Below are 23418 nucleotides of genomic sequence, written 5' to 3'. Positions count from 1 at the left end.
AGATAAGGCCAAATGAAGTTGATGCAGTGATATCAGCTGAAATCCCTAATGTAGAAGTAGATCCTGGATTGCATGAGGTAGTTATCAAAAACATGATACATGGTCCCTGTGGAACTCTTAATCAAAATTCACCGTGTATGATGGATGGTAAATGTTCAAAACGATATCCACGGACATTAATATCGGAAACAATTACTGGTAATGACGGTTATCCATTGTATCGTCGCAGATCGACAGCAGACAATGGAAAATCAACAATTGTCAAATTAAATCAACAAGATATTGAAATAGATAATCGTTGGATTGTTCCATATTCACCCATTTTATCAAAGACATTCAAAGCACACATCAACGTTGAATCTTGCCATTCAGTGAAATCTATTAAATACATTTGCAAATATGTAACCAAAGGGAGTGATATGGCTGTGATTGGAATTGGTGCAGAGAATTCCAATGATGAAGTTACCCAATACCAAATGGGCCGCTATGTCAGTAGTAATGAAGCAGTTTGGCGAATATTTTCTTTTCCTATTCATGAGAGACACCCTTCTGTTGTTCACTTAGCTGTGCATTTAGAAAATGGACAAAGAGTGTATTTTACAGCACAGAACGCAGTACAAAGAGCTGCTCAGCCACCATCTACTACATTAACCAGTTTTTTTGAGACATGCCAAAACGATTATTTCGCACAAACATTGCTATATTCTGAAATGCCAAAATATTATACCTGGAATCAATCCTCAAGGAGATTTATACGACGGAAACAAGGAAAACCAGTTCCAGGATATACAGATGTATATTCCACCGATGCGATTGGCCGGATTTATTCAGTACATCCAAGCAATGATGAATGTTTTTACTTACGACTGCTATTAGTCAATGTACGTGGCCCAACATCATTCCAACAGTTACGAACTGTTGATGGTGAATTGTGTGGATCCTACAGAGAAGCCTGTCAACGTTTGCAATTGCTTGAAAATGACGCTCATTGGGATCAAACTCTCAATGATGCTGTAATATCATCACACGCTCACCAAATACGAACATTGTTTTCTATAATCATATCTACATGCTTCCCATCAAACCCAATTGATTTGTGGATCAAGTACAAAGATTATATGTGTGATGATATTTTGTATCAAATACGGAATAGAATGGGAAATCCAAATATACAAATCAGTGAAGAAATTTACAATGAAGTATTGATTTCAATTGAGGACATGTGCTTGATAATGTCAAACAAACTATTAATTCAATTAGGCCTGACCGCGCCCAATCGTCCAATGCATGACGCTTTTAACCAAGAGCTGCATCGAGAAAAACTGTATGATCTCAACTCTTTGAAAGAATTAATTCAAACAAATCTTCCACTGTTAAATGAACAACAGAAGTATGTATTTGAAACTCTTATGAAAGTAACAAATGATGAAACTGGAGGCATTTACTTCTTAGATGCACCTGGTGGTACAGGAAAAACTTTTTTGATTTCATTAATATTAGCAACAATTCGCTCACAAAATAAAATTGCACTTGCACTCGCTTCGTCGGGAATCGCAGCAACTTTGCTTGAAGGTGGTCGAACAGCCCATTCAGCACTAAAATTGCCATTAAATATGCAAAGCAATGAAACTCCAACCTGCAACGTTTCGAAGAACTCTGCAATGGCAAAGGTTTTGCAGCAATGTAAATTGATTGTTTGGGATGAATGCACGATGGCACATAAAAAATCTTTGGAGGCTTTAGACAGAACCTTAAAAGATCTACGGAGCAATAATAACCGATTTGGTGGTGCAATGATTTTATTAGCAGGAGATTTTCGTCAAACATTGCCAGTGATTCCACGATCAACGCCAGCTGATGAACTCAATGCATGTCTAAAGTCCTCCAATTTGTGGAAACATGTCAAAGTACTTCATTTAAGTAAGAATATGCGTGTCGAATTGCAAAATGACCAATCTGGAAACATATTCTCTAAACAACTCATTGACATTGGTAATGGCAAATTTCCTATAGACATGTTGACTGGCTGCATTAACTTTCCTCAAAGTTTTTGTCAGTTAACTCGATCAAAAGATGAACTTATTCAGAAGGTGTTTCCAGATGTTTCTCAAAATTACAGAAACCATGATTGGTTGAGCGAACGAGCTATACTGGCTGCAAAAAACATAGATGTAAATGAATTAAATTTCAAAATTCAAGAACAAATTACAGGCGAATTGAGGATATATAAATCAGTTGATTCGGCTACTAATCAAGATGATGTAGTCAACTATCCACCGGAATTTTTAAACTCGCTGGATTTGCCAGGATTGCCACCTCACAATCTTCAATTAAAGGTTGGATCGGTGGTTATAATGTTTCGAAATATCAACCAACCGCGTCTTTGCAACGGTACACGGTTAGCGATAAAAAAATTACTAAACAATGTGATAGAAGCAACTATACTCAAAGGAAAGTATAAAGGAGAAGATGTTCTTATACCGCGCATCCCAATGATTCCGACTGATGTGCCATTTGAGTTTAAACGACTACAGTTTCCAGTGCGGCTTGCTTTTGCTATGACTATAAACAAGTCCCAGGGGCAATCATAAAGTGTTTGTGGTATTAATCTAGAAAACCCATGTTTCTCACATGGTCAATTGTATGTTGCCTGTTCCCGTGTTGGAAAACCATCAGATTTGTTTATCTATGCGCCAGGTAATCAAACAAAAAACATCGTATACCACAAGGCACTACAATGATAATAATAATAATTATGATTCACATGATTAACAATAAAGCGATTACTTATTTTTAAATCCTTATATATGTTTTATTTAATTATTTTTTATTCACAACGCCCTATCACCAGGGTGACGGTTCTGTTCAGGAGAATTTTTTAAAATACGTAGGCGAAAAAAATGCCAAATTACAAATCTTTTTGACAGGACGAAGTCTGTCGGGTCAGCTAGTCTATAATATAAAAATGAATCGCAAAATGTGTTGGTAAGCGCATAACTCAACAACGCCTGGACCAATTTAGCTAAATCTTTTTTTTAAATTTTCGTTGAAGTTCAAGGATGGTTTTTACGGCGATAAAAATTAGAATTATTGCTGGAAAAACCCTAAAAATAGCCCTTTTCTTTTTCCCATACAAATGATTTGTAACTAAAACGTAGTCAATTTGAGCTTTATTGCTATGGTATAAAGTTCATATTAAATTACAAGCACTCACTGTTGTCTAAGCAATGTAGGTGTGTTCCTAACGTCAAAGATCATATCTATCAAAACAATGTGCGTGTGTGCGTTGGAGCTCAGAATATATAGTTGGAGGAGTTTAATGTGGCGTTCCGAAACTCGCGGACCAACAGTGTTTTATTATTTTTAATATCCAAATTTTAAGTACGGCTTAAAAGGATTTGACTTCAAGTCATATAAAATTTAAAAAGAAAAAAGTTGTCTGTTACCTAATCTACTGAGTTTGCTTTTGACGACTGATACACGAAACAAATTCGTATATAGTTTTTTGTGCAGAGTGTTTACTTAGTTAGTGTTTGTTTAGTTCGTGATTAGTGAAAAAATAATTTATATTTGATATGCCTCCTATAAGACGAAGCAATTTAGGTAGAAGAACCAGAAATGCTACAAACCAAGCTAATTACCGATCTAATCGTACTGCACAAGAACGTGACGACGGAAATGAACGTGAAAGAATTCGGATATCACAAACGCGTGAAGCGCGAGCGCGACATTCAACTAATAATCGCGCAAGTTTGAATCGAGCTGCTTTCAGTTACGATGTGTCAATTGACTACAGTAACTACCAATGTGTTGTTATTGGTTCTATGAACTCGGTTTGCTCACACTGTAAGGCATTAAAATACAAAAACGAAGCCAATGGATTGTGTTGCGCAAATGGTAAAGTGAAATTGATACCATTGGATCCACCACCAGAACCATTGTACTCATTGGTTTCAGGAATAGGAACAGATTCTATACACTTTTTGACACATATCCAACAATATAACAATTGCTTTCAAATGACTTCATTTGGGGCAACAAATGTAGTTCGGGAAAATTTTATGCCAACTTTCAAGGTATGTATTATAGCAGTTACTCATAATTATTTTAGCGAACAAAATTTTTTGGCACCAAAGTTAAGATGTGTCACTAATCTTCAATTTCTTAATCACTTATATATCACTTAGTCATCATATTATATGGGGATTTAGTTTCAGTGACACTTTTATTATATTTTATATTTAATAGATATTAGTTAAAACTAAATATATACATCCAATCCATTAATTTATACCACACCATAATATTTTTTTTTTATTTACAGATACAAGGGCAAATATATCACAGAGCAGGTTCACTGTTACCAGTGTCAGATAACGACAACAAATTCCTGCAAATTTATTTTATGGGCAATTCACCACAAGAAATTGATCTGCGTTGTGCACATAACAATTTAGTAAAGAGGTCTATTGTAGAACAATTACAAACTTTATTTCATCAACACAATCAATTGATTATATTGTTTAAAACTGCCTTGGATCTGATGCCATCCGATAATCACAAAATTGTAATCAGAGCTGATAAAACACCTGCAGGTCAACATACAAGACGTTTTAATGCACCAACTATTGATGAAGTTGCTATCGTTGTAGTTGGAGAAAACTTGGAATCCCGTGATATTGTTTTACATCGTCGGAATGATCAATTACAACGTATAAAGGAAACACACCGCTCATATGATGCACTGCAATATCCCATTATATTTTGGCAAGGTGAAGATGGCTACGATTTCTCAATAAAAATGATAAATCCCATTACAGGTAACTAAAATATCTCAGTCATTATATTATGTATTTTGAATGTTATTAAAATAAAATCTATTTACAGGTTCTGAAACCAACAAAAAAGTCAGTTCAATGAACTATTATTCATACCGCCTAATGATTCGGGAAAATGAAGATAATCACATATTGAAATGTCGGCGATTATATCACAAATATGTTGTTGATATGTATGTTAAAATTGAAACGGAGAGATTAACATTCATCAGGTTGAATCAAACTAAACTCCGATCTGAAGAGTATGTTCACCTTCGAGATGCGATTAATACTGATGGAAATGCACAGAATGTCGGTCGGATGACTATTCTTCCAGCAACATACATCGGAAGCCCTCGGCATATGCACGAATATGCTCAAGATGCCATGTCGTATGTTCGTCATTATGGTACAGCAGATTTGTTCATCACATTTACATGCAATCCACAATGGATAGAAATCAAGCAGGAGTTATTCCCTGGGCAATCACCCATTGATCGTCATGATATTACAGCCAGAGTCTTTAGACAAAAGTTGAAATCTTTAATGGATTTCATCGTAAAACATAATGTGTTTGGTGAGACACGCTGCTGAATGTATTCTGTGGAGTGGCAGAAACGAGGATTGCCACATGCACACATTTTGATTTGGTTGGTTGAAAAGATAAGGCCAAATGAAGTTGATGCAGTGATATCAGCTGAAATCCCTAATGTAGAAGTAGATCCTGGATTGCATGAGGTAGTTATCAAAAACATGATACATGGTCCCTGTGGAACTCTTAATCAAAATTCACCGTGTATGATGGATGGTAAATGTTCAAAACGATATCCACGGACATTAATATCGGAAACAATTACTGGTAATGACGGTTATCCATTGTATCGTCGCAGATCGACAGCAGACAATGGAAAATCAACAATTGTCAAATTAAATCAACAAGATATTGAAATAGATAATCGTTGGATTGTTCCATATTCACCCATTTTATCAAAGACATTCAAAGCACACATCAACGTTGAATCTTGCCATTCAGTGAAATCTATTAAATACATTTGCAAATATGTAACCAAAGGGAGTGATATGGCTGTGATTGGAATTGGTGCAGAGAATTCCAATGATGAAGTTACCCAATACCAAATGGGCCGCTATGTCAGTAGTAATGAAGCAGTTTGGCGAATATTTTCTTTTCCTATTCATGAGAGACACCCTTCTGTTGTTCACTTAGCTGTGCATTTAGAAAATGGACAAAGAGTGTATTTTACAGCACAGAACGCAGTACAAAGAGCTGCTCAGCCACCATCTACTACATTAACCAGTTTTTTTGAGACATGCCAAAACGATTATTTCGCACAAACATTGCTATATTCTGAAATGCCAAAATATTATACCTGGAATCAATCCTCAAGGAGATTTATACGACGGAAACAAGGAAAACCAGTTCCAGGATATACAGATGTATATTCCACCGATGCGATTGGCCGGATTTATTCAGTACATCCAAGCAATGATGAATGTTTTTACTTACGACTGCTATTAGTCAATGTACGTGGCCCAACATCATTCCAACAGTTACGAACTGTTGATGGTGAATTGTGTGGATCCTACAGAGAAGCCTGTCAACGTTTGCAATTGCTTGAAAATGACGCTCATTGGGATCAAACTCTCAATGATGCTGTAATATCATCACACGCTCACCAAATACGAACATTGTTTTCTATAATCATATCTACATGCTTCCCATCAAACCCAATTGATTTGTGGATCAAGTACAAAGATTATATGTGTGATGATATTTTGTATCAAATACGGAATAGAATGGGAAATCCAAATATACAAATCAGTGAAGAAATTTACAATGAAGTATTGATTTCAATTGAGGACATGTGCTTGATAATGTCAAACAAACTATTAATTCAATTAGGCCTGACCGCGCCCAATCGTCCAATGCATGACGCTTTTAACCAAGAGCTGCATCGAGAAAAACTGTATGATCTCAACTCTTTGAAAGAATTAATTCAAACAAATCTTCCACTGTTAAATGAACAACAGAAGTATGTATTTGAAACTCTTATGAAAGTAACAAATGATGAAACTGGAGGCATTTACTTCTTAGATGCACCTGGTGGTACAGGAAAAACTTTTTTGATTTCATTAATATTAGCAACAATTCGCTCACAAAATAAAATTGCACTTGCACTCGCTTCGTCGGGAATCGCAGCAACTTTGCTTGAAGGTGGTCGAACAGCCCATTCAGCACTAAAATTGCCATTAAATATGCAAAGCAATGAAACTCCAACCTGCAACGTTTCGAAGAACTCTGCAATGGCAAAGGTTTTGCAGCAATGTAAATTGATTGTTTGGGATGAATGCACGATGGCACATAAAAAATCTTTGGAGGCTTTAGACAGAACCTTAAAAGATCTACGGAGCAATAATAACCGATTTGGTGGTGCAATGATTTTATTAGCAGGAGATTTTCGTCAAACATTGCCAGTGATTCCACGATCAACGCCAGCTGATGAACTCAATGCATGTCTAAAGTCCTCCAATTTGTGGAAACATGTCAAAGTACTTCATTTAAGTAAGAATATGCGTGTCGAATTGCAAAATGACCAATCTGGAAACATATTCTCTAAACAACTCATTGACATTGGTAATGGCAAATTTCCTATAGACATGTTGACTGGCTGCATTAACTTTCCTCAAAGTTTTTGTCAGTTAACTCGATCAAAAGATGAACTTATTCAGAAGGTGTTTCCAGATGTTTCTCAAAATTACAGAAACCATGATTGGTTGAGCGAACGAGCTATACTGGCTGCAAAAAACATAGATGTAAATGAATTAAATTTCAAAATTCAAGAACAAATTACAGGCGAATTGAGGATATATAAATCAGTTGATTCGGCTACTAATCAAGATGATGTAGTCAACTATCCACCGGAATTTTTAAACTCGCTGGATTTGCCAGGATTGCCACCTCACAATCTTCAATTAAAGGTTGGATCGGTGGTTATAATGTTTCGAAATATCAACCAACCGCGTCTTTGCAACGGTACACGGTTAGCGATAAAAAAATTACTAAACAATGTGATAGAAGCAACTATACTCAAAGGAAAGTATAAAGGAGAAGATGTTCTTATACCGCGCATCCCAATGATTCCGACTGATGTGCCATTTGAGTTTAAACGACTACAGTTTCCAGTGCGGCTTGCTTTTGCTATGACTATAAACAAGTCCCAGGGGCAATCATAAAGTGTTTGTGGTATTAATCTAGAAAACCCATGTTTCTCACATGGTCAATTGTATGTTGCCTGTTCCCGTGTTGGAAAACCATCAGATTTGTTTATCTATGCGCCAGGTAATCAAACAAAAAACATCGTATACCACAAGGCACTACAATGATAATAATAATAATTATGATTCACATGATTAACAATAAAGCGATTACTTATTTTTAAATCCTTATATATGTTTTATTTAATTATTTTTTATTCACAACGCCCTATCACCAGGGTGACGGTTCTGTTCAGGAGAATTTTTTAAAATACGTAGGCGAAAAAAATGCCAAATTACAAATCTTTTTGACAGGACGAAGTCTGTCGGGTCAGCTAGTTCAAAATAAAATATATTCACAAAAATCAAAATGAAGTATTCAAAAAACAATATTGGCAAATTATTGAGTTGGTAATATTTTTAAATAAACACAGGTATTTTCTTTAAGAATATTCAAATATTTAACATATTCTTATTAACGGCTATTATACTGCCACAGGTCGGCAAACACAATAGGGGTATCACCTGGACTTGGTTCAACGAGGATCAGAATAGCATTAGAGGTTCCAAAATTTTTTAATAATATATAATAAGTTTAGTATACTTATCTTATTATCAAACTTAATGTAAGCATTTATTTTTAAGCATTTCAGCCACGGACACTCCTATACAACTAAATGTTTAAAACAGTTAAAAGTGCTAAACACGTCTAATCAAAAATGTCTGATCTGCAATGTTGAATAGAATCTCATAAGATTTATTTATTATTATTTATAGTTCCAGAATTCGAAATTAGCAAACCGAGAAACACGCAAAACCATATCTATTGTAAATGCAAATTCCTGCTTAACGAATTAACAGATAGAAAATGAGGAAAAAGTTCGATTTCCAAAGAATGTATGCAGCGATACATCACGAAGTATATTAAAAATAGAAAGTTTTCTGCGACAGTTTGTTATCTTTTTTTATATTTATATTATTATATATTTGGTTTGTTTTCGAAATGTAAGGAAAAACTTAGTTTTGTATAATGAAAGACTAGACTAGACTGAAAAGACTATTAATGAACTATGTACTGTAAAATTGTGAAATGTCACCTTTAATCTACTGTTTAATATTCCAACAATATACCCTTAAAAAGGTCTAATGTTTACCACTGTATAGACTGATTTGTTGTTTTATTTAAAAATTCAATAATTTAAACGACTATTGAAATATATAATATGATATAATAAATATGATAAAACATTTATTCATAAGCCCGATAAAATATATGTATGTATATTTTAAACTTACCATACGCCTCAACAGATTTTTTAATATTCTGTTCTCCAACTGCAGGGAATCTTAGTAGCCATAGTACTGAATTTGGCACATTTTTTAAAATTGATACCCATGATTGTAAAGTTTGTGGGTCTATCTTGTACAACTGATTGAAATTGCAATATACTATTGCTTCGTCAGGTAATAAATATTGTCGGCGAGTTGTGATGACAATATTTTGTGGTACCTCTTCCCCAGTAGCAGCTTTGTTGTTTGTTTGGGTTGTAGCTAACCCGTTCTGAACAAGAATCCCATTAAGAGACGTTTGAACTTGACCGGAGGCAATCATTGATACAATTTGAGTAGTACTTGGTAATTCTGCAACTTTATGTGTAATTTCTAAAGGTTTCTGGGCATTTACTATCTCTCGCACTTCTTTAACGTCGGTGCTTTCTACTAACGGTGATAAATCTGCTGCATTTATGACAGCAATATTATCAGCTACACATGTTTGTTGTTTATCGCAAACTATAATACGTTCTTTGAGATGAGGAAACATTTGCTTATGATCACCTATGAAATATGTATTAGGCATATATGCCAGCTTTTCACTATATTGTGAAGCAAGTTCCGGAGGACTAGTAACACAATCAGTAATGATATAATCCATAAAACTTGCACCACTAGTGCCCGGGTATCCTAGCCACATAACTTGCACTGGAGCGGGACGTAATGCAAATATTTCGTTGCGAGCTCCTTTAGTATACCCATTCATATTAACTAATATGTGAATTCCATCCGAATAAATGCGATCAGCAGCTTTACCATTGCACTGGATTTGAGACAAATCTACGAAATGTTCAGCCTCGCGTATGATCTTATATCTAAACGTTGTCCCATCATCTGAACTTAACGCATAACAGAAAATCTCAACACAGGATTTATCATGAAGTCCTGGGATTGATTGCATTAAGTGAGAGGTAGGATGGTTGCCGAAATCTGAGCTTACATATCCAATGCGCAATCTACCATCAGTGGGCAACTCCCGTGAAAATTTGTATGCTGGTTTGTGGAGCACATGAATCTTTTCTAAGCAAAGGTTTGCATGTCGCGTTGCTATAGCCTTGCGAAATTCATGTGATAATGGATATAACATTGAATGATGTGGATGTACTGAAGGTAAACGATTTTTTTCTAATTGATCCGCTACAATGCTGATTAGTTTCTTCATTCGAGCATCATAATCCGTCCAGTCACATACAATTTGTAAACAATGAGCTAAATTGCAATAGGCGTCGGGAAAATCCGGTTTTAATTTGAGGGCGGTTCTATATGACTGTATGGCATCAGGAATATTGCCTGAATCTTTGTGTATACTTGCAAGGTTGCTATGAGCATCAGCAAATGCCGGATTTATTTGAATCGCACGTGTATAACATTGAAGCGCCCCATTAATATCCTGTAGCTCTTTTAGTGTGTTACCCATATTAGAATAAGCATCCGCAAAAGTTGGCTGGATACGAATAGCTTCTTTATAATGCATTAGAGCCTCTTTTAATTTTCCTTGTTGCTGAAGTACCGAAGCCAAGTTGGAATGAGCAGCAGCAAAGTCCGGAAATACTTCAAGCGCTTTAAGATACAAACGAGTGGCTTCTTCAATATATCCTTGCTCTCGCTTGATATTTGCTAAATTATTAAGGGAATCAGCATGATTTGGGCACAAACGTAAAGCAGTATTATAACAATCTTCGGCATCCTTAACCTGTAAAAATATTTTTTTTTTTTAATTTGAGTAACAATACAAATTTTTCATATTCATATATTATTTTCAAATCGTTGCTATCTTGTAAAATATTTGGACAGTTAAACTTCCTACTACCATATGTAATTTTGCTCGTTTCTTTAAACAACGCTCAGAAATAAAAGTCAAGTTCAAGTTGAACAAATAAACTTCAGATAAATTAGCCATTGTATCAATTTTAATTATTTTACTTTTAAATATTATATTAACACAATTGTTGTAGTATGCAGTTTTTTGATTGGTTCGGCTGCTTTAATGAGCCAAGTGTAAGTTCGAAATACTGAGCAGTAGATTAGTAAAGAACATACTCGTATAATGAAAAGTTTTATGAATATGAGACGAAAATTCAATTCTAATACTCATGAACGTAAAGAAGAACTAAAACTTGCTTTTCCCTCTACGAAAACTATACAATATATTGCTTAAACGTGTCGTCAATTAGTAAACTTTTCTTAACTTTAACTTTTCAAGATCTTGATAGAGGACTACCTATAATAGTACTTTTCAATAATACTTTTTATTATTAAAGTAATATAATTATAAAATCAGTTTTCTCATGGATGCATTACCCGTTGTTTCTTTTCAGCCATACTTCGCAAACAAATATTAAGCGCTTATCAGACATCTCGCACATGAGACAAAATCTGTGAGATATCGTTGAATAAGCAGCAGCTCGTGGCTTAATCGACGAGTTTAACCGTGGCGAAGGTAAGGTGTGACCGGTAAGCCCTGGTCCCGTTTTGCTCTTGTCCAGGTAGTAGATTAAGTTTTCACATTGTGAACCTCATAAGCAACACTATTGAAACGAGCGGATCCATTAGTAAAATACTCTGACCCAAATCTCATTGAAAAAAATATGTTCACTTGAAAGAACCACAATATTCCAAGTAAAAAAATCCTAATAATTCTCAAGAAATTTTCTAAAATTTCATAAGAGTAAATTTATTAGAAAGTGGTCAAAAATCTGTTGCATCACCAGAATGTTAAAAAATAAATAAAGAAATAAATTATTTGTTTTTAAACGAAAATAGTCATCGCTATTATAATTTTGTAATTATTTTTGTAATTAAAATTTTTTTGGAGTGAAAAGATTGTTTGTGGGACTGCATTAAATACAGTTATTGCCAAAATAACGGAGTTTCTTTTGAAATCGTAAATTTAAATAATATTTTGGAGTTCTCGGATGGGAACTATTGAACATTTTGGGGAGAATTATTAGTAAGTATTACGGTTCTTAAAAGCACGAAAGCACAAGAAAGTCTCAAAACAAAACGTAAAATAAATAATTGTTATAAATTAAGCAAAACCGTTTTAGTGTAATTTTATTCGACAAAATATACACTGCAAATATACTTATTTTTCGTTTTTTGTATAATATGCTCTTAATTATTAAAAAAAAAAAGTTTTAATAATAGACGTGAAAGGCATTATACAAAACAAAAAATTGCAAAACAAAGAAAAGAGTCAGCGTAAGATTGCTGAAATAATTGGACACTCCCAAAACATAGTTTTAAGTGTCTTATTATCAAAATAGGGTATTTCAAAATTGGTAAGCTGTACTACATAAGACACCTGCTATAACCAATAAAATGTATAAGCATCCATGTGTTTTCCTGACCTGGCGTTGGGCCAATTAGGTTTTGTATTGCACAATATGGACAACACCGCTACGTCCAAATACTTAAAAATATTATGCTACTTTTCGCTGAACAGGATATGCTTTATAAATGGGTGTATTAGAAACCAATGACATCAAACAACTTGCGGTTTGGAAAAAAATGGTTTTCAGACAAAGGGGATAATGTTATGGAGTTGCCCGCATAATCCTTAGACTTAAATTTTATAGAAATTTTTTCAGAAAGGCAAGGAGCACATAGATCTAATGAAACCTAAAAAAATGGTGGAATATGGTCAAAAGTAAAGTTACCTACAAACTTTACTTTTGACGATCCCGCAAAAGAGATGACAGGTTTTAGTAGCTTCTATGCTCAAGTGGTATAATTGCTAATAAAGGTTATTTTATTACAAGGTTATTTTATTACAAATTTTGAAATATTTAAATTTGTGTAAATTGGTATGTTAAAAAAATCTTTTTTTTTTGTTATCATTCAAATAAAATTTCAGATTTCTTTAATATTTTCAATGAACACTATGGAAAATGTAATACTTAAACTAATTAATTAATTGTTATGAAGATAAAAAATATTTTTTATTACCTTAAAAATCTAAATTTTAGGGAAGTTATGCCTTTTGAAATATTTGGATTCATTTGCCAGATTGATTTTGCGGCTGTCTGTCTTCCTAATCAAAAACGAGCCACTGCCACGTTCAGAGTATTATATACAATGTGCGTTCCAAAGTAAACAGGACAAATGGTTTTATCGGCAAAATCAATTAATTTTATTCAAAATAGTCTCATTCTGCTTTAATGCAGCTTTTTGCACGGTCCAAAAGCATGTCGAACGAGTATTTTAGCTCGTTGCCCGATATAGCCGCCAGTATGCCGGTGCCTTTTGAATGGCCTCCACGTCTGCATAACGCTTTTCTTTCATCGGCAAATGCATTTTTCCGAAAAGGTAGAAGTCGCAACGCCAACTTCCATCTTCGCGATATTCGGGCCGAACACGTCGAATACGGCGCACCAAACGCTTCAAAACTCCAAGGTAGAATACCGCATTAACGTTTTGGCCGGGTGGAACAAATTCTTTGTGGACAATACCCTTGGAATCATAAAAACAAATCAGCATTGTCTTCACTTTTGACTTCTCCACGCGCGATTTTTTGGGTTTCGGCTCATTTCTCATTTATGTCCTCACGACCACTTTAAAATCTTGAAACCGGGATAGGCAATCATCGCTATAAACTTGTTTCATCAATTGAAACGTTTCGGTAAAAGTTTTACCAATTTTAAAACAAAATGTAATGTTGGGTCTTTGTTTGAAGCTCATTTGCACACCGATGACAAAAACATACTGACACTTAAAACGCAATAACTTCACTTCCACTAGATGAAATGTCATGAAATTTTTACTGAAAGTCGATAAAGGATAGCAGATTCTAACGCACTAGTCGACATATAGTTGGCGTCACTAGAGTTTACTTTTTTACTGTTTACTTTGGAACGCACCTGGTAGAATTACATAAGGTAATTTTTTTAAACATAGATAATAATATTTTATTGACTTATACAATACCAGGCCATTGAAATACAAACGGGGAGCATATTCAATATTTTAATTTTTTTGAAAATATTTTTAAATTGTGGAGAAAGTTACAAACTTAAAACCTGGTAAAAAAAAGGTTAAAGAAATATATAATTATTGGTTGGGCTTAATGAATGTTTATTTAACAATTGATGTCCTTTTATAGAGATGAAGCGACTGTTTTTGGATATAACAGGAACAACTGCAAGGACCTTCGGAAGACTACAGACAGAGAAAACCGGTTGATTGTTCGAAAAGTTCTTTCGAACCGTACTTTGCGTGGAAGTTTTTACGAAAATGGCAAGAGGCCAGCTAAAAAGTATAAATTAACACAGCTAATGTAGAAAAGAAATTTTTTACGGGGTAAGCTGCTTAGAACCTATGACGCCGCCTATTGGAGTAAGGTTATCCCTACATTTTTATTACATTATTAATTTTTCCTTACTGACATATCTAATTTGTTTTATTTTTACGTTTTTTATACGTCATTATTTCGTAGAATTTGAATGTGCTGCCATGCCAGGGAATTCCCCCGACTTAAGCCCAATTAAAAATTGTTGGTGATTTCTAAAACGCAAGGTCTACCAACGAAAAAATACAACAATTATAGATCTCAAAGAAATTATCAAGGACATATGGGAAAATGATGTTGGTTTACACACAAAATAATAAAAATGCATTAGTAGTATGCCTGATAGGATTTCGGCCGTAGCAGCGAATATCGGTACGGTTACCAAATATTAAATATACCTTCTGCTCAACGCAAAACGAGACTTTATCCATATCTCGACAAGGACATGACATATGGCCATACTTTTTTTTTGCTTAGGTTGGCAGGACTGTTATATGTTTACATGTCAAATTTGAGCGCGATCTGTCACATAGTTTTTTTTTTAAGGCACTATAAACAAGTCAACCTCGAGTGTGTTTTTCGAATTTTACTATGGAAATTAACGTTGAGCAAAAAGTGTTTGTTTGAAATTTTGTTATTCCAATGGAATAAGTGCGACGGACGCAATGAAAATGTTGCAGAAGGCATATGGGGAGTCTTGCCTATCACGTGCACGTATTTTTGATTGGTATAAGTCGTTCAAGGACGGCCGTACATCGCTGGAGAACTTGCCTCATGATCGTCGTCCAGCAACGTCAATAAACGAAGAAAACGTCGAAAAAGTAAAGAAAATTGTGTTGGAAAATCGTCGTGTGACTGAAAGAGAGATAGCTAGTGAGCTCAACATATCAAATGGATCCGCTCATAGCATTATTCACGATGTTTTGTGCATGAGACGTGTGTCTGCTCGACTTGTTCCAAAATCCAGCTCATATGTCTCGTCTTGTACGCGATGATTTGAGCAAAAACAACGTAAATATTGTTCCGCAAGCACCGTATTCACCCGACATGGCACCGTGTGACTTTTTTCTTTTCCCTAAACTCAAATTGCCGCTTCGTGGAAAGCATTTTCAGTCGATTGAAGTCATAAAAGAGAATTCGAAGAAGGAACTGAAAGCCATACCTAAAGCGGCCTACCAGAAGTGTTAGGAAAATTGGAAAAAAAGGTGGCATATGTGTATCGCCTCTAATGGTGACTATTTTGAAGGGGATAAAATAAATATTGAAGAATACTTAACCGTTTTTGTTGTTTGAGCCAGTCTCGTTTATATTTGAGCAGAAGGTATTTGCAATTATCGTCACCAAGACAATAAAAATAAGTCATTACAAGTGATAGTTTAGTTTTAATTGCCGATCAAACTCGAAACCTTTCTTTGCCCGTTCGTAAATCGATGGCCAGGTATTATATGGCATAGGTATAAAAGGTGGACGTGATTTCTCTAGATAATTTTAGGAGAACAGTACTGCCTAAAAACAAAACGAACAATAAAACACATGAATATTACATGTAGATATGAGATCATTCTTGTTGTTTTAAGTCGGCATTGTTTCGAATATCTCTTTCGAAAACACACTACAGATTCTCAGATCTGTATATTGATTGTATCAAAAGTTGTTAATAGACTCAAAACCTGGGTGGCAAAACATGTGCACTCCACAATTGCGAATGCAAACCATGATAGTCTATCAAACTGCGTAGCCATATGAACGTGACCAACCGCAGCGTTGGAGGTGATTGCGGATCACACTCCCCTTCATAGGCAAAGGTCAATCCTAGCCTTGTCGTCATCTGGAAACAGAATAAAAAAGTAATAAGTACTCAGAAATAGAGAGATGACATTACCAAGACAGCCTACTTTGAGAAAAGATTCAAAATATTTCTGGACAATAAAAGTGACTGTCTGCAAACGCCTGAAATTCGCAATGCAAAGTTCTTTCTGGAGATATACAACCTGATAAGGTTCAAGCAATTAATTGGGTTCCCAAGACGTAAACTAAGGCAGCTTGTGACGGCGGCCCTATGGAGATTAACGCCCCTATTGCGAAAGGCTAGTGAATTATAGTTTTTGGGAAGCGTTTGAAAATTTGGCAGCATTGCCCACATTTTTGACAAAAATCGCAAAATAAAACATAAAGAAATAGGAAACCATGACGTTCAAAGGATTACAATAGTTATGTTTAGTAGAATTGTATTAAGTTGGACGTTCGTAGTGCAATTACTAAATTTCTGTGTATTGACTCTCCTTTACAAGTTGATTATTATTAACAATTTTAAGGAATTAATAAAAAAAATGAGTTCTAACAATTATAATTATTAGTTTAGTAATTTTAATGTATCAATAGACAATGTAAACTCCTAAAAAATATTTCGCCACAAAAATTAAGTGAAAGTAAGTATTAATACAAAATACTTTGTATACTTAAAGGAACGATTTTCAATTTTGATAATTATTCAGTGGAAAACGTTCGAAAATATGTAGGCAGTTGCCCATGAGCAGTTTCCTGATTTTGCCATTTCTATATACTATAGTAGGGGTTGATAGTATTGGATAAAATACACAATTGTCTGCGATATCTAGATGATATTATCTAAAAGTTCAATTGGTAATTTCGTTGTCGAATGGCAGCTGTAATCGCAAACTTATAGATGCATAATAGAGGGGTAAGATTCCATTTTGTAGTTTGGATCAAAATTGTTTATAAGAGGTGATGGGCCCTAGTCTGTTATAGTGCCATTTTGTGTAAATCGTCAATTAAAACATTTTTATGCATTTAAATATGTTTAATTAATCCTAAAAGAAAGTGATTCCTTTTTCCTCACCTCCAGAATTTTCAAAATTAGATATTTTCATTTCTACAGAATAGGGAATGCTTCATAAAGAATACGACAAGAGAGTATGCGGATAGCTCATTAAAGTGGTATTGCCGCTAACTTCAATGCTACCAAGTTTTGATTTGCATATTTAAGATCAGTTTTACTATTATAATTAAAGGTTTAGACTTAAATTAATTTCTAGTTATATATAGAAAACAATAATAAAGGGTTACAGCAACATTTTTTGAAGAATTTATTCGCTAAGAAAGAATCATAACATATAAGAATCATGCGTCAGAAGACATGTTAGCGCAGGGTTGCACCACAAGTGCTGCCAGTTTGTTTGAGCCTGTGGTATAATTTCCTCGATTCGCTGGAGAGTAAGGTTTGGCGAATAAAGACAGCTACTATTTGCTTAATTGGCTTTTCTATCAAAATATAGAATCACCTCGACTTCATTTACCATTACAGCATGGTAGAAATTTTAAGTATTATTTTAAAAAAGTTTGCAAAGATTCACTTCAAGTCAAAGTTATTTGAAATATATACTTTTTTCATATAATATTGCAAAAATATATAGTCGCGGATTTATTTTATATTCGAGTCTAATTCATTGATTATGACTAGTCATTGACAAACAGCTTTCACATCGCCCTTCAAAGGTAATCACCATGATATTAAAACACACAGCGATTAATTTAAACAGCATACTTATACCTTAGGTATAATTATATAAGGTATACAACCTTAGACACTTAACGGAAATCAGCTCATAGTGGGTCCGTTTAACCGACTCACCGCGATTTGGCCACGCCCGTTTTAACTTGATGTTGTCATAGCGAAAGTTAATAGAAAAGGTATAGAGTAATATTTTTATTGGATGAAGATCCAATAGAATTACCTCAAGCACGTAAAAGCGACGTCCACCAATCTCCTGCCTCGTCTGGAAAGAGACAAAACCGATGTCCTAATCCAGGAGCCGTGGCTGAACAGTAAACACTTCCAGCACTGCTGAAGATAACTCTGGTGGAAGCTACGCAAAAGAGGGCAAATGTCGCTAGAGGTGAGTTACTTGTTGATTTCATTGTTACTCCTGGGTCGTAACTTTCTACGAAACTAATATACAGAACAGGGGGGCCTGGAGAGCTTCGGGAAGGCTGCACGACCTTCAAAGACTTTTTAGATGAGCGCCCTCTCACATCAGCTCTGAACTTATATAAACCTTCAGCTCTGAACTTATATAAAACTGTGACCAGACGGTATCGTACGTGTACAGTTTCAGCGAGCAGTAACAATCAAATGCAGCTGATTGGGACCTGACTACGCAAACTGCGATAGATTAGGCCACATTCTTGAGGCTTGGAAACAAGTTAGGGTGACATTCTTTATGAAGGCTGGTAACCACTTTTGAAGTTATTGGAAGAACGAGGCTGTGATTGCCTAAGCGGACGACGAAGCTCTTTTAGTATATGTCACCGCCTATAATTTTACCCAAAGGTAATAGAATGTCATAACCAAATAAGCATATAGAATGGTTAAGCCATCAATTCAAGTAAAATTTGGCTAGTTTTATTTCCGAGGAGGTATAATATCCTAGATGCTTCTCTTCCCTCATTAGGAGGATCTAGTTTTCAACCTGTGGACAGTACTTGGGGCCTATCCTGTTGTTGATGAAAAACCAAAACATGTGCGGCTGCGTGATCCTTGTGGTCCAGTGTGGAACGCATGAGCACGTTATACACTTAACTCCTGCACTACAATTCAGTAATAAATAAATCTTCGTTAAGCAAACCGATTCTAAAATTTTTATACTCTCGCAACCTGTTGCTACAGAGTATAATAGTTTTGTTCACCTAACGGTTGTTTCTATCACATAAAATTAATCGAGTTAGATATAGGGACTGTCTGTCCGTCCGTCCGTCTGTCCGTCCGCCCGTGCAAGCTCTAACTTGAGTAAAAATTGAGATATCTTTATGAAACTTGGTAGACATGTTTCTTGGTACCGTGAGACGATTGGTATTGCAGATGGGCGTAATCGGACCACTGCCACGCCCACAAAACGCTATTAATCAAAAACAAATAACTTGCCATAACTAAGCTCCGCAATAAGATACAAGACTGTTATTTGGTACACAGGATCACATTAGGGAGGGGCATCTGCAGTTACAATTTTTTTTTAAAAAGTGGGCGTGGTCCCGCCTCTAATCGGTTTAATGTGCATATCTCCTAAACCGCTAATGCTATAATAACAAAATTCACTGGAAGCAAATGTTTTTAGCACTTCTATTGACGGTGTGAAAATAGTTGAAATCGGGTGGCAACTCCGCCCACTCCCCATATAACGGTACTGTTAAAAACTACTAAAAGCGCGATAAATCAAGCAATAAACACGCCAGAGACATTAAATTTTACTATGGCTATAGGAACCGCGTTCAAAATTAGACAGTGGGCGTGGCACAGCCCACTTTTAGGTGAAACCCCATATCTTGAGATCTGCTTAACCGATTTCAACCAAATTCGGTGCGTAACGTTCTTTTCATGTTTCTATGTCATAGTGCGAAAATGGGCGAAATCGGATTACAACCACGCCTATTTTCCATATGACACCATTTTAAATACCACTTGATTCTTTCACTTTCCACTATGCAAATCAAGCAAAAATGATTATATCGGCGTAAAACTTTGCGTGAATAATACGTTTAAAGTATGCCACCTTGCGGCCAAAAATTATCTAAATCGAACCAAAACTGTTCAAACCCCTAAGTACTAAATATGTGGACCCCAGTGCCTATAGTTGACCTTCTACCGAAAATATCAGTCAATCCACAAAGAAATCTCAAACGAGTATACCATTTGACTTTGCGAGAGTATAAAATGTTCGGTTACATCCGAACTTAGCCCTTCCTTACTTGTTTGATTTAATTTTTGTTAATATAGATAAAACAGTTAAAACCGTTCTAATAGAAAAATATCAAACGTTTAGAATAATGCAATGTCATAAGAATTACCTGGCCTTTTTCCTTAAGTGCATTGGCCAAATTGCAATACGCATCTGGAAAATTGGGTTGAAGCTCAATTGCTCGTTTGTAAGTGTCTATAGCCAAATCAATTAATCCCTGCTCGTAATAGACACACGCTAAATTTCCATGAACGACTGCATTATTTGGCGACAAACTCAACGCACGAAGATATGCTGCTACTGCTCTAAAAATAAAAAACGGAATAAAATGCGAGACATGATGGATATTTTTTTTATATAATATACTTGACAATCGCCCAATAAAATCTATATACCCTCTTGAAAAGTACAGTTCTCCCTTAATACAGAGCAAAATATACTTTGACCATTTTTATACTCTTGCAACATGTTGCTACAGAGTATAATAGTTTTGTTCACCTAACGGTAGTTTGTATCACTTAAAACTTATCGAGATAGACATAGAGTTATATATAAATAAATGATCAGGATGACACGAGGAATTGAAATCCGATTAACTTTTTGCTAGTCCGTCCATGCAAGCAATAACTTGAGTTAGATATCTTGATGAAACTTGGCATACATGTTCCTGGGCACCATAAGAAGTTCGGTAATGTAGATGGGCGCAATTGGACCACAACAACAAAATGCACACAAAATGCCAATAATTAAAAACTAACTTGGTACAACGAATACCATTAAGGAAGGCCTCCTGTGGTTATTATACCTGTGAGATATATGGTAAGTATACTCTACTACGAACGAAAACCAGCACTTTACAATGAAAGCAATGTAGCATTTTCCTGATAACAGTTCTATCATATTTCATTGTAGTATTTTAAGAAACATAGCTAAAAACAGGTAGTGAATTTCGATAAAAGCTTATACAGAAAAGCTCTTCAAAATATTATGTCAAAATGAAACTAATAAATAAAATGGAAAAGAAGATATTTTTCATAATTTTTTTCTTGAAATGCATGTACTGTCTTATTTTATGGCGGGTTTTTATTCACACTTTAACCAAAATGTTTTTTGTGAAGAAAATACATCACTTTTGCATTATTTGAAACTTACTTTCTCCATTACACACTCTTCCTACAATATTTATAGTTGACATTTTTTTTGAAACATCTATCTATATATAGTAAACAAAGTATGATAATATAATATTATGGTATAGTTACCACTGCAAGAGGGTTTTTATTCTTTACTAGAATTTTTACTGCAAAGTGGGTATACTAAATATTCCCGTTATATTTGCCTGTGGGATAGTAGGTATGCTTTTGCTCACCACCGCCAAAAAGATTAGACCGTACGTACCGATTACAAAGTGTGGAAATGTAATATTAAATGGAAAGCAATTGTCGATCAACAATTTGTAAAGGCCCTTAATATGGGTCCGACTTTTTTCCAAAGCTTTCAGAGGCGAAAGCAAAAGCTGAAATCTTTGTAGGCCCTCAATACAAAAAATTGTGGATATTTTCCCGAATTAACATAGAAATAAGAAGAAAAAAACCTGGAACACTTTTATAGCTGTAGTGCACGGTTTCCTTCTAAACCATAGGGCTGACAATTATGACGAGCTGATCACTGACAGGATTATGAATTACTCCATTAATTATGTAGAATGTATCTAAAGATGAACATGTTACATTCTCATTTAGATAAATTTTAAGATAATATGTGAGCATATTCGGAAGAACAAAGAGAACGCTTCGATCAAGATATAATGAAAGACGTCACCAAGGGCAGTATACTGAACGTGTGATGGGTTACTATATTTGGGGGTTAATAAGAAAAACTTCTACAGAACATGACAGGAAAATTAAAACTGTTTATTTTTAAACATTTGGAGTCTATTTTAAAATGTCTATTGTAAGAATGAATCCTAAATAGATGATCGGTATTTTTTAATAAATTATTTATACCAATTTTTACGTATTTTTATTGTGTTGAATTTTTCCATTTTCTAATCTAAACAAATTCAGAACTATTTTGTATAATTACTCTTATTTTGAGGTATAAAAGCAATAAAAATAAGGTATGAGCGCAAAAATGCTCTAAACCGGTGTTATTAGTGGGCCTAGCATAATAAGAAAATCTGTTGAAATAATTGATATTATTTGAATGACTGGCTGATTTCCTAAACTTCAATTGCAATGTATAAGAACCAAGTATAATGTTCTGTAATGCATCCGAAATATTTCCGACATTGCATCACCTTTTGAAAAGCATTAACCCGGCAGTCGATGCGCAGTGACAGAGAAAATCGCCCATCATAAATAAAGTTGATGCTTTTTGACATTTTCATATACAACGATGGCTGAGTGAGATTGTAAGGCTTGTTGTTGTTTTAAAATTGTATACTAAATTTGCATTAAATTCTGAGATTATGTACCCATCATAAGTAAGAATATAATATATTTTCCTATACATTTTAATGATGTGGTTTTGTATTTTCGATGAAACGGAAGAAATTATTTATAAATAAATTATAAATTAATGAATTTTAACATTTTTATCTTTATACTCTCGCAAAAAGAAAACAGCTTATTGCGACAGTATACTTTGTAATAAAAGTGTTTTGTAACATCAAAGTATGTAACTCATTATTTAGTGATGTTGTTTGAAGTTGCATACCGACGATGTATAAATACTGTAGTCATACTGTATCGATACTTTGCAGTGGCACGTTTTCGAAGTCTGCCACTATAGACGTCTTTAAGTTCTATATCATTCTATTTGATTATAAATCTCATTTACACAAATATCCATATAGATTATGTTAATATAAGAACGTTTAAATGTACCTTTCGGTAATTACAATTCCTCTAAGCATAGCATACAGTTGTGTTCAAAATAATAATAGTGAGTAAAT

General features: G+C 34.7%; 4 protein-coding genes and 1 non-coding gene across 7 annotated transcripts in view; 4 read left to right on the top strand and 1 right to left on the bottom strand.

The window, feature by feature from the left end:
* The window catches only part of sxc (O-linked N-acetylglucosamine (GlcNAc) transferase sxc), a 171312-nt gene that overhangs the window by 34808 nt on the left and 113086 nt on the right, over positions 1–23418 (bottom strand). For all 3 annotated transcript variants that reach the window (XM_036374824.2, XM_036374793.2, XM_036374752.2), the window contains exons 7-8: positions 20572–20767; positions 9387–11115 (exon numbers count right to left, since the gene is read on the bottom strand). In XM_036374824.2, the coding sequence (XP_036230717.2) occupies positions 9387–11115; positions 20572–20767 (1925 nt within the window). The remainder of the gene's footprint in view (positions 1–9386; positions 11116–20571; positions 20768–23418) is intronic.
* LOC138856890 (uncharacterized) lies at positions 64–2591 on the top strand. The gene has a single exon (XM_070107778.1). The coding sequence runs from the start codon at positions 93–95 to the stop codon at positions 2589–2591; it is 2499 nt and encodes an 832-aa protein (XP_069963879.1). The 5' UTR covers positions 64–92.
* On the top strand, positions 3576–5411 carry LOC138856889 (uncharacterized). Its single transcript, XM_070107776.1, has 3 exons — positions 3576–4076; positions 4325–4820; positions 4888–5411. Exons 1-3 carry the CDS (start codon positions 3576–3578, stop codon positions 5409–5411), a joined length of 1521 nt encoding a protein of 506 aa, XP_069963877.1.
* Positions 5542–8069, top strand: LOC138856888 (uncharacterized). Its single transcript, XM_070107775.1, has one exon. It carries the CDS (start codon positions 5571–5573, stop codon positions 8067–8069), a length of 2499 nt encoding a protein of 832 aa, XP_069963876.1. The 5' UTR covers positions 5542–5570.
* Positions 8079–9243, top strand: LOC118683171 (uncharacterized). The gene is made up of 4 exons (XR_011395922.1): positions 8079–8524; positions 8590–8653; positions 8736–8811; positions 8868–9243. It is a non-coding gene; the product is annotated as an uncharacterized protein (transcript).

This window comes from Bactrocera oleae, chromosome 4 (assembly GCF_042242935.1).
Source record: "Bactrocera oleae isolate idBacOlea1 chromosome 4, idBacOlea1, whole genome shotgun sequence".
Lineage (NCBI taxonomy): Eukaryota > Metazoa > Arthropoda > Insecta > Diptera > Tephritidae > Bactrocera > Bactrocera oleae.
The sequence above is the reverse complement of the archived record's forward strand: the minus strand, read 5'-3'. Positions and strand labels throughout refer to the sequence as shown.

Excerpts from the sequence above, each read along its gene's own strand:
- LOC138856890 (XM_070107778.1), top strand. The coding sequence starts at position 93 with ATGATACATGGTCCCTGTGGAACTCTTAATCAAAATTCACCGTGTATG.
- LOC138856888 (XM_070107775.1), top strand. The coding sequence starts at position 5,571 with ATGATACATGGTCCCTGTGGAACTCTTAATCAAAATTCACCGTGTATG.
- LOC138856889 (XM_070107776.1), top strand. The coding sequence starts at position 3,576 with ATGCCTCCTATAAGACGAAGCAATTTAGGTAGAAGAACCAGAAATGCT. Across the intron at positions 4,077-4,324 it reads ATTTTATGCCAACTTTCAAG|ATACAAGGGCAAATATATCA; the intron begins GTATGTATTATA and ends TTTTATTTACAG. Across the intron at positions 4,821-4,887 it reads AATGATAAATCCCATTACAG|GTTCTGAAACCAACAAAAAA; the intron begins GTAACTAAAATA and ends ATCTATTTACAG.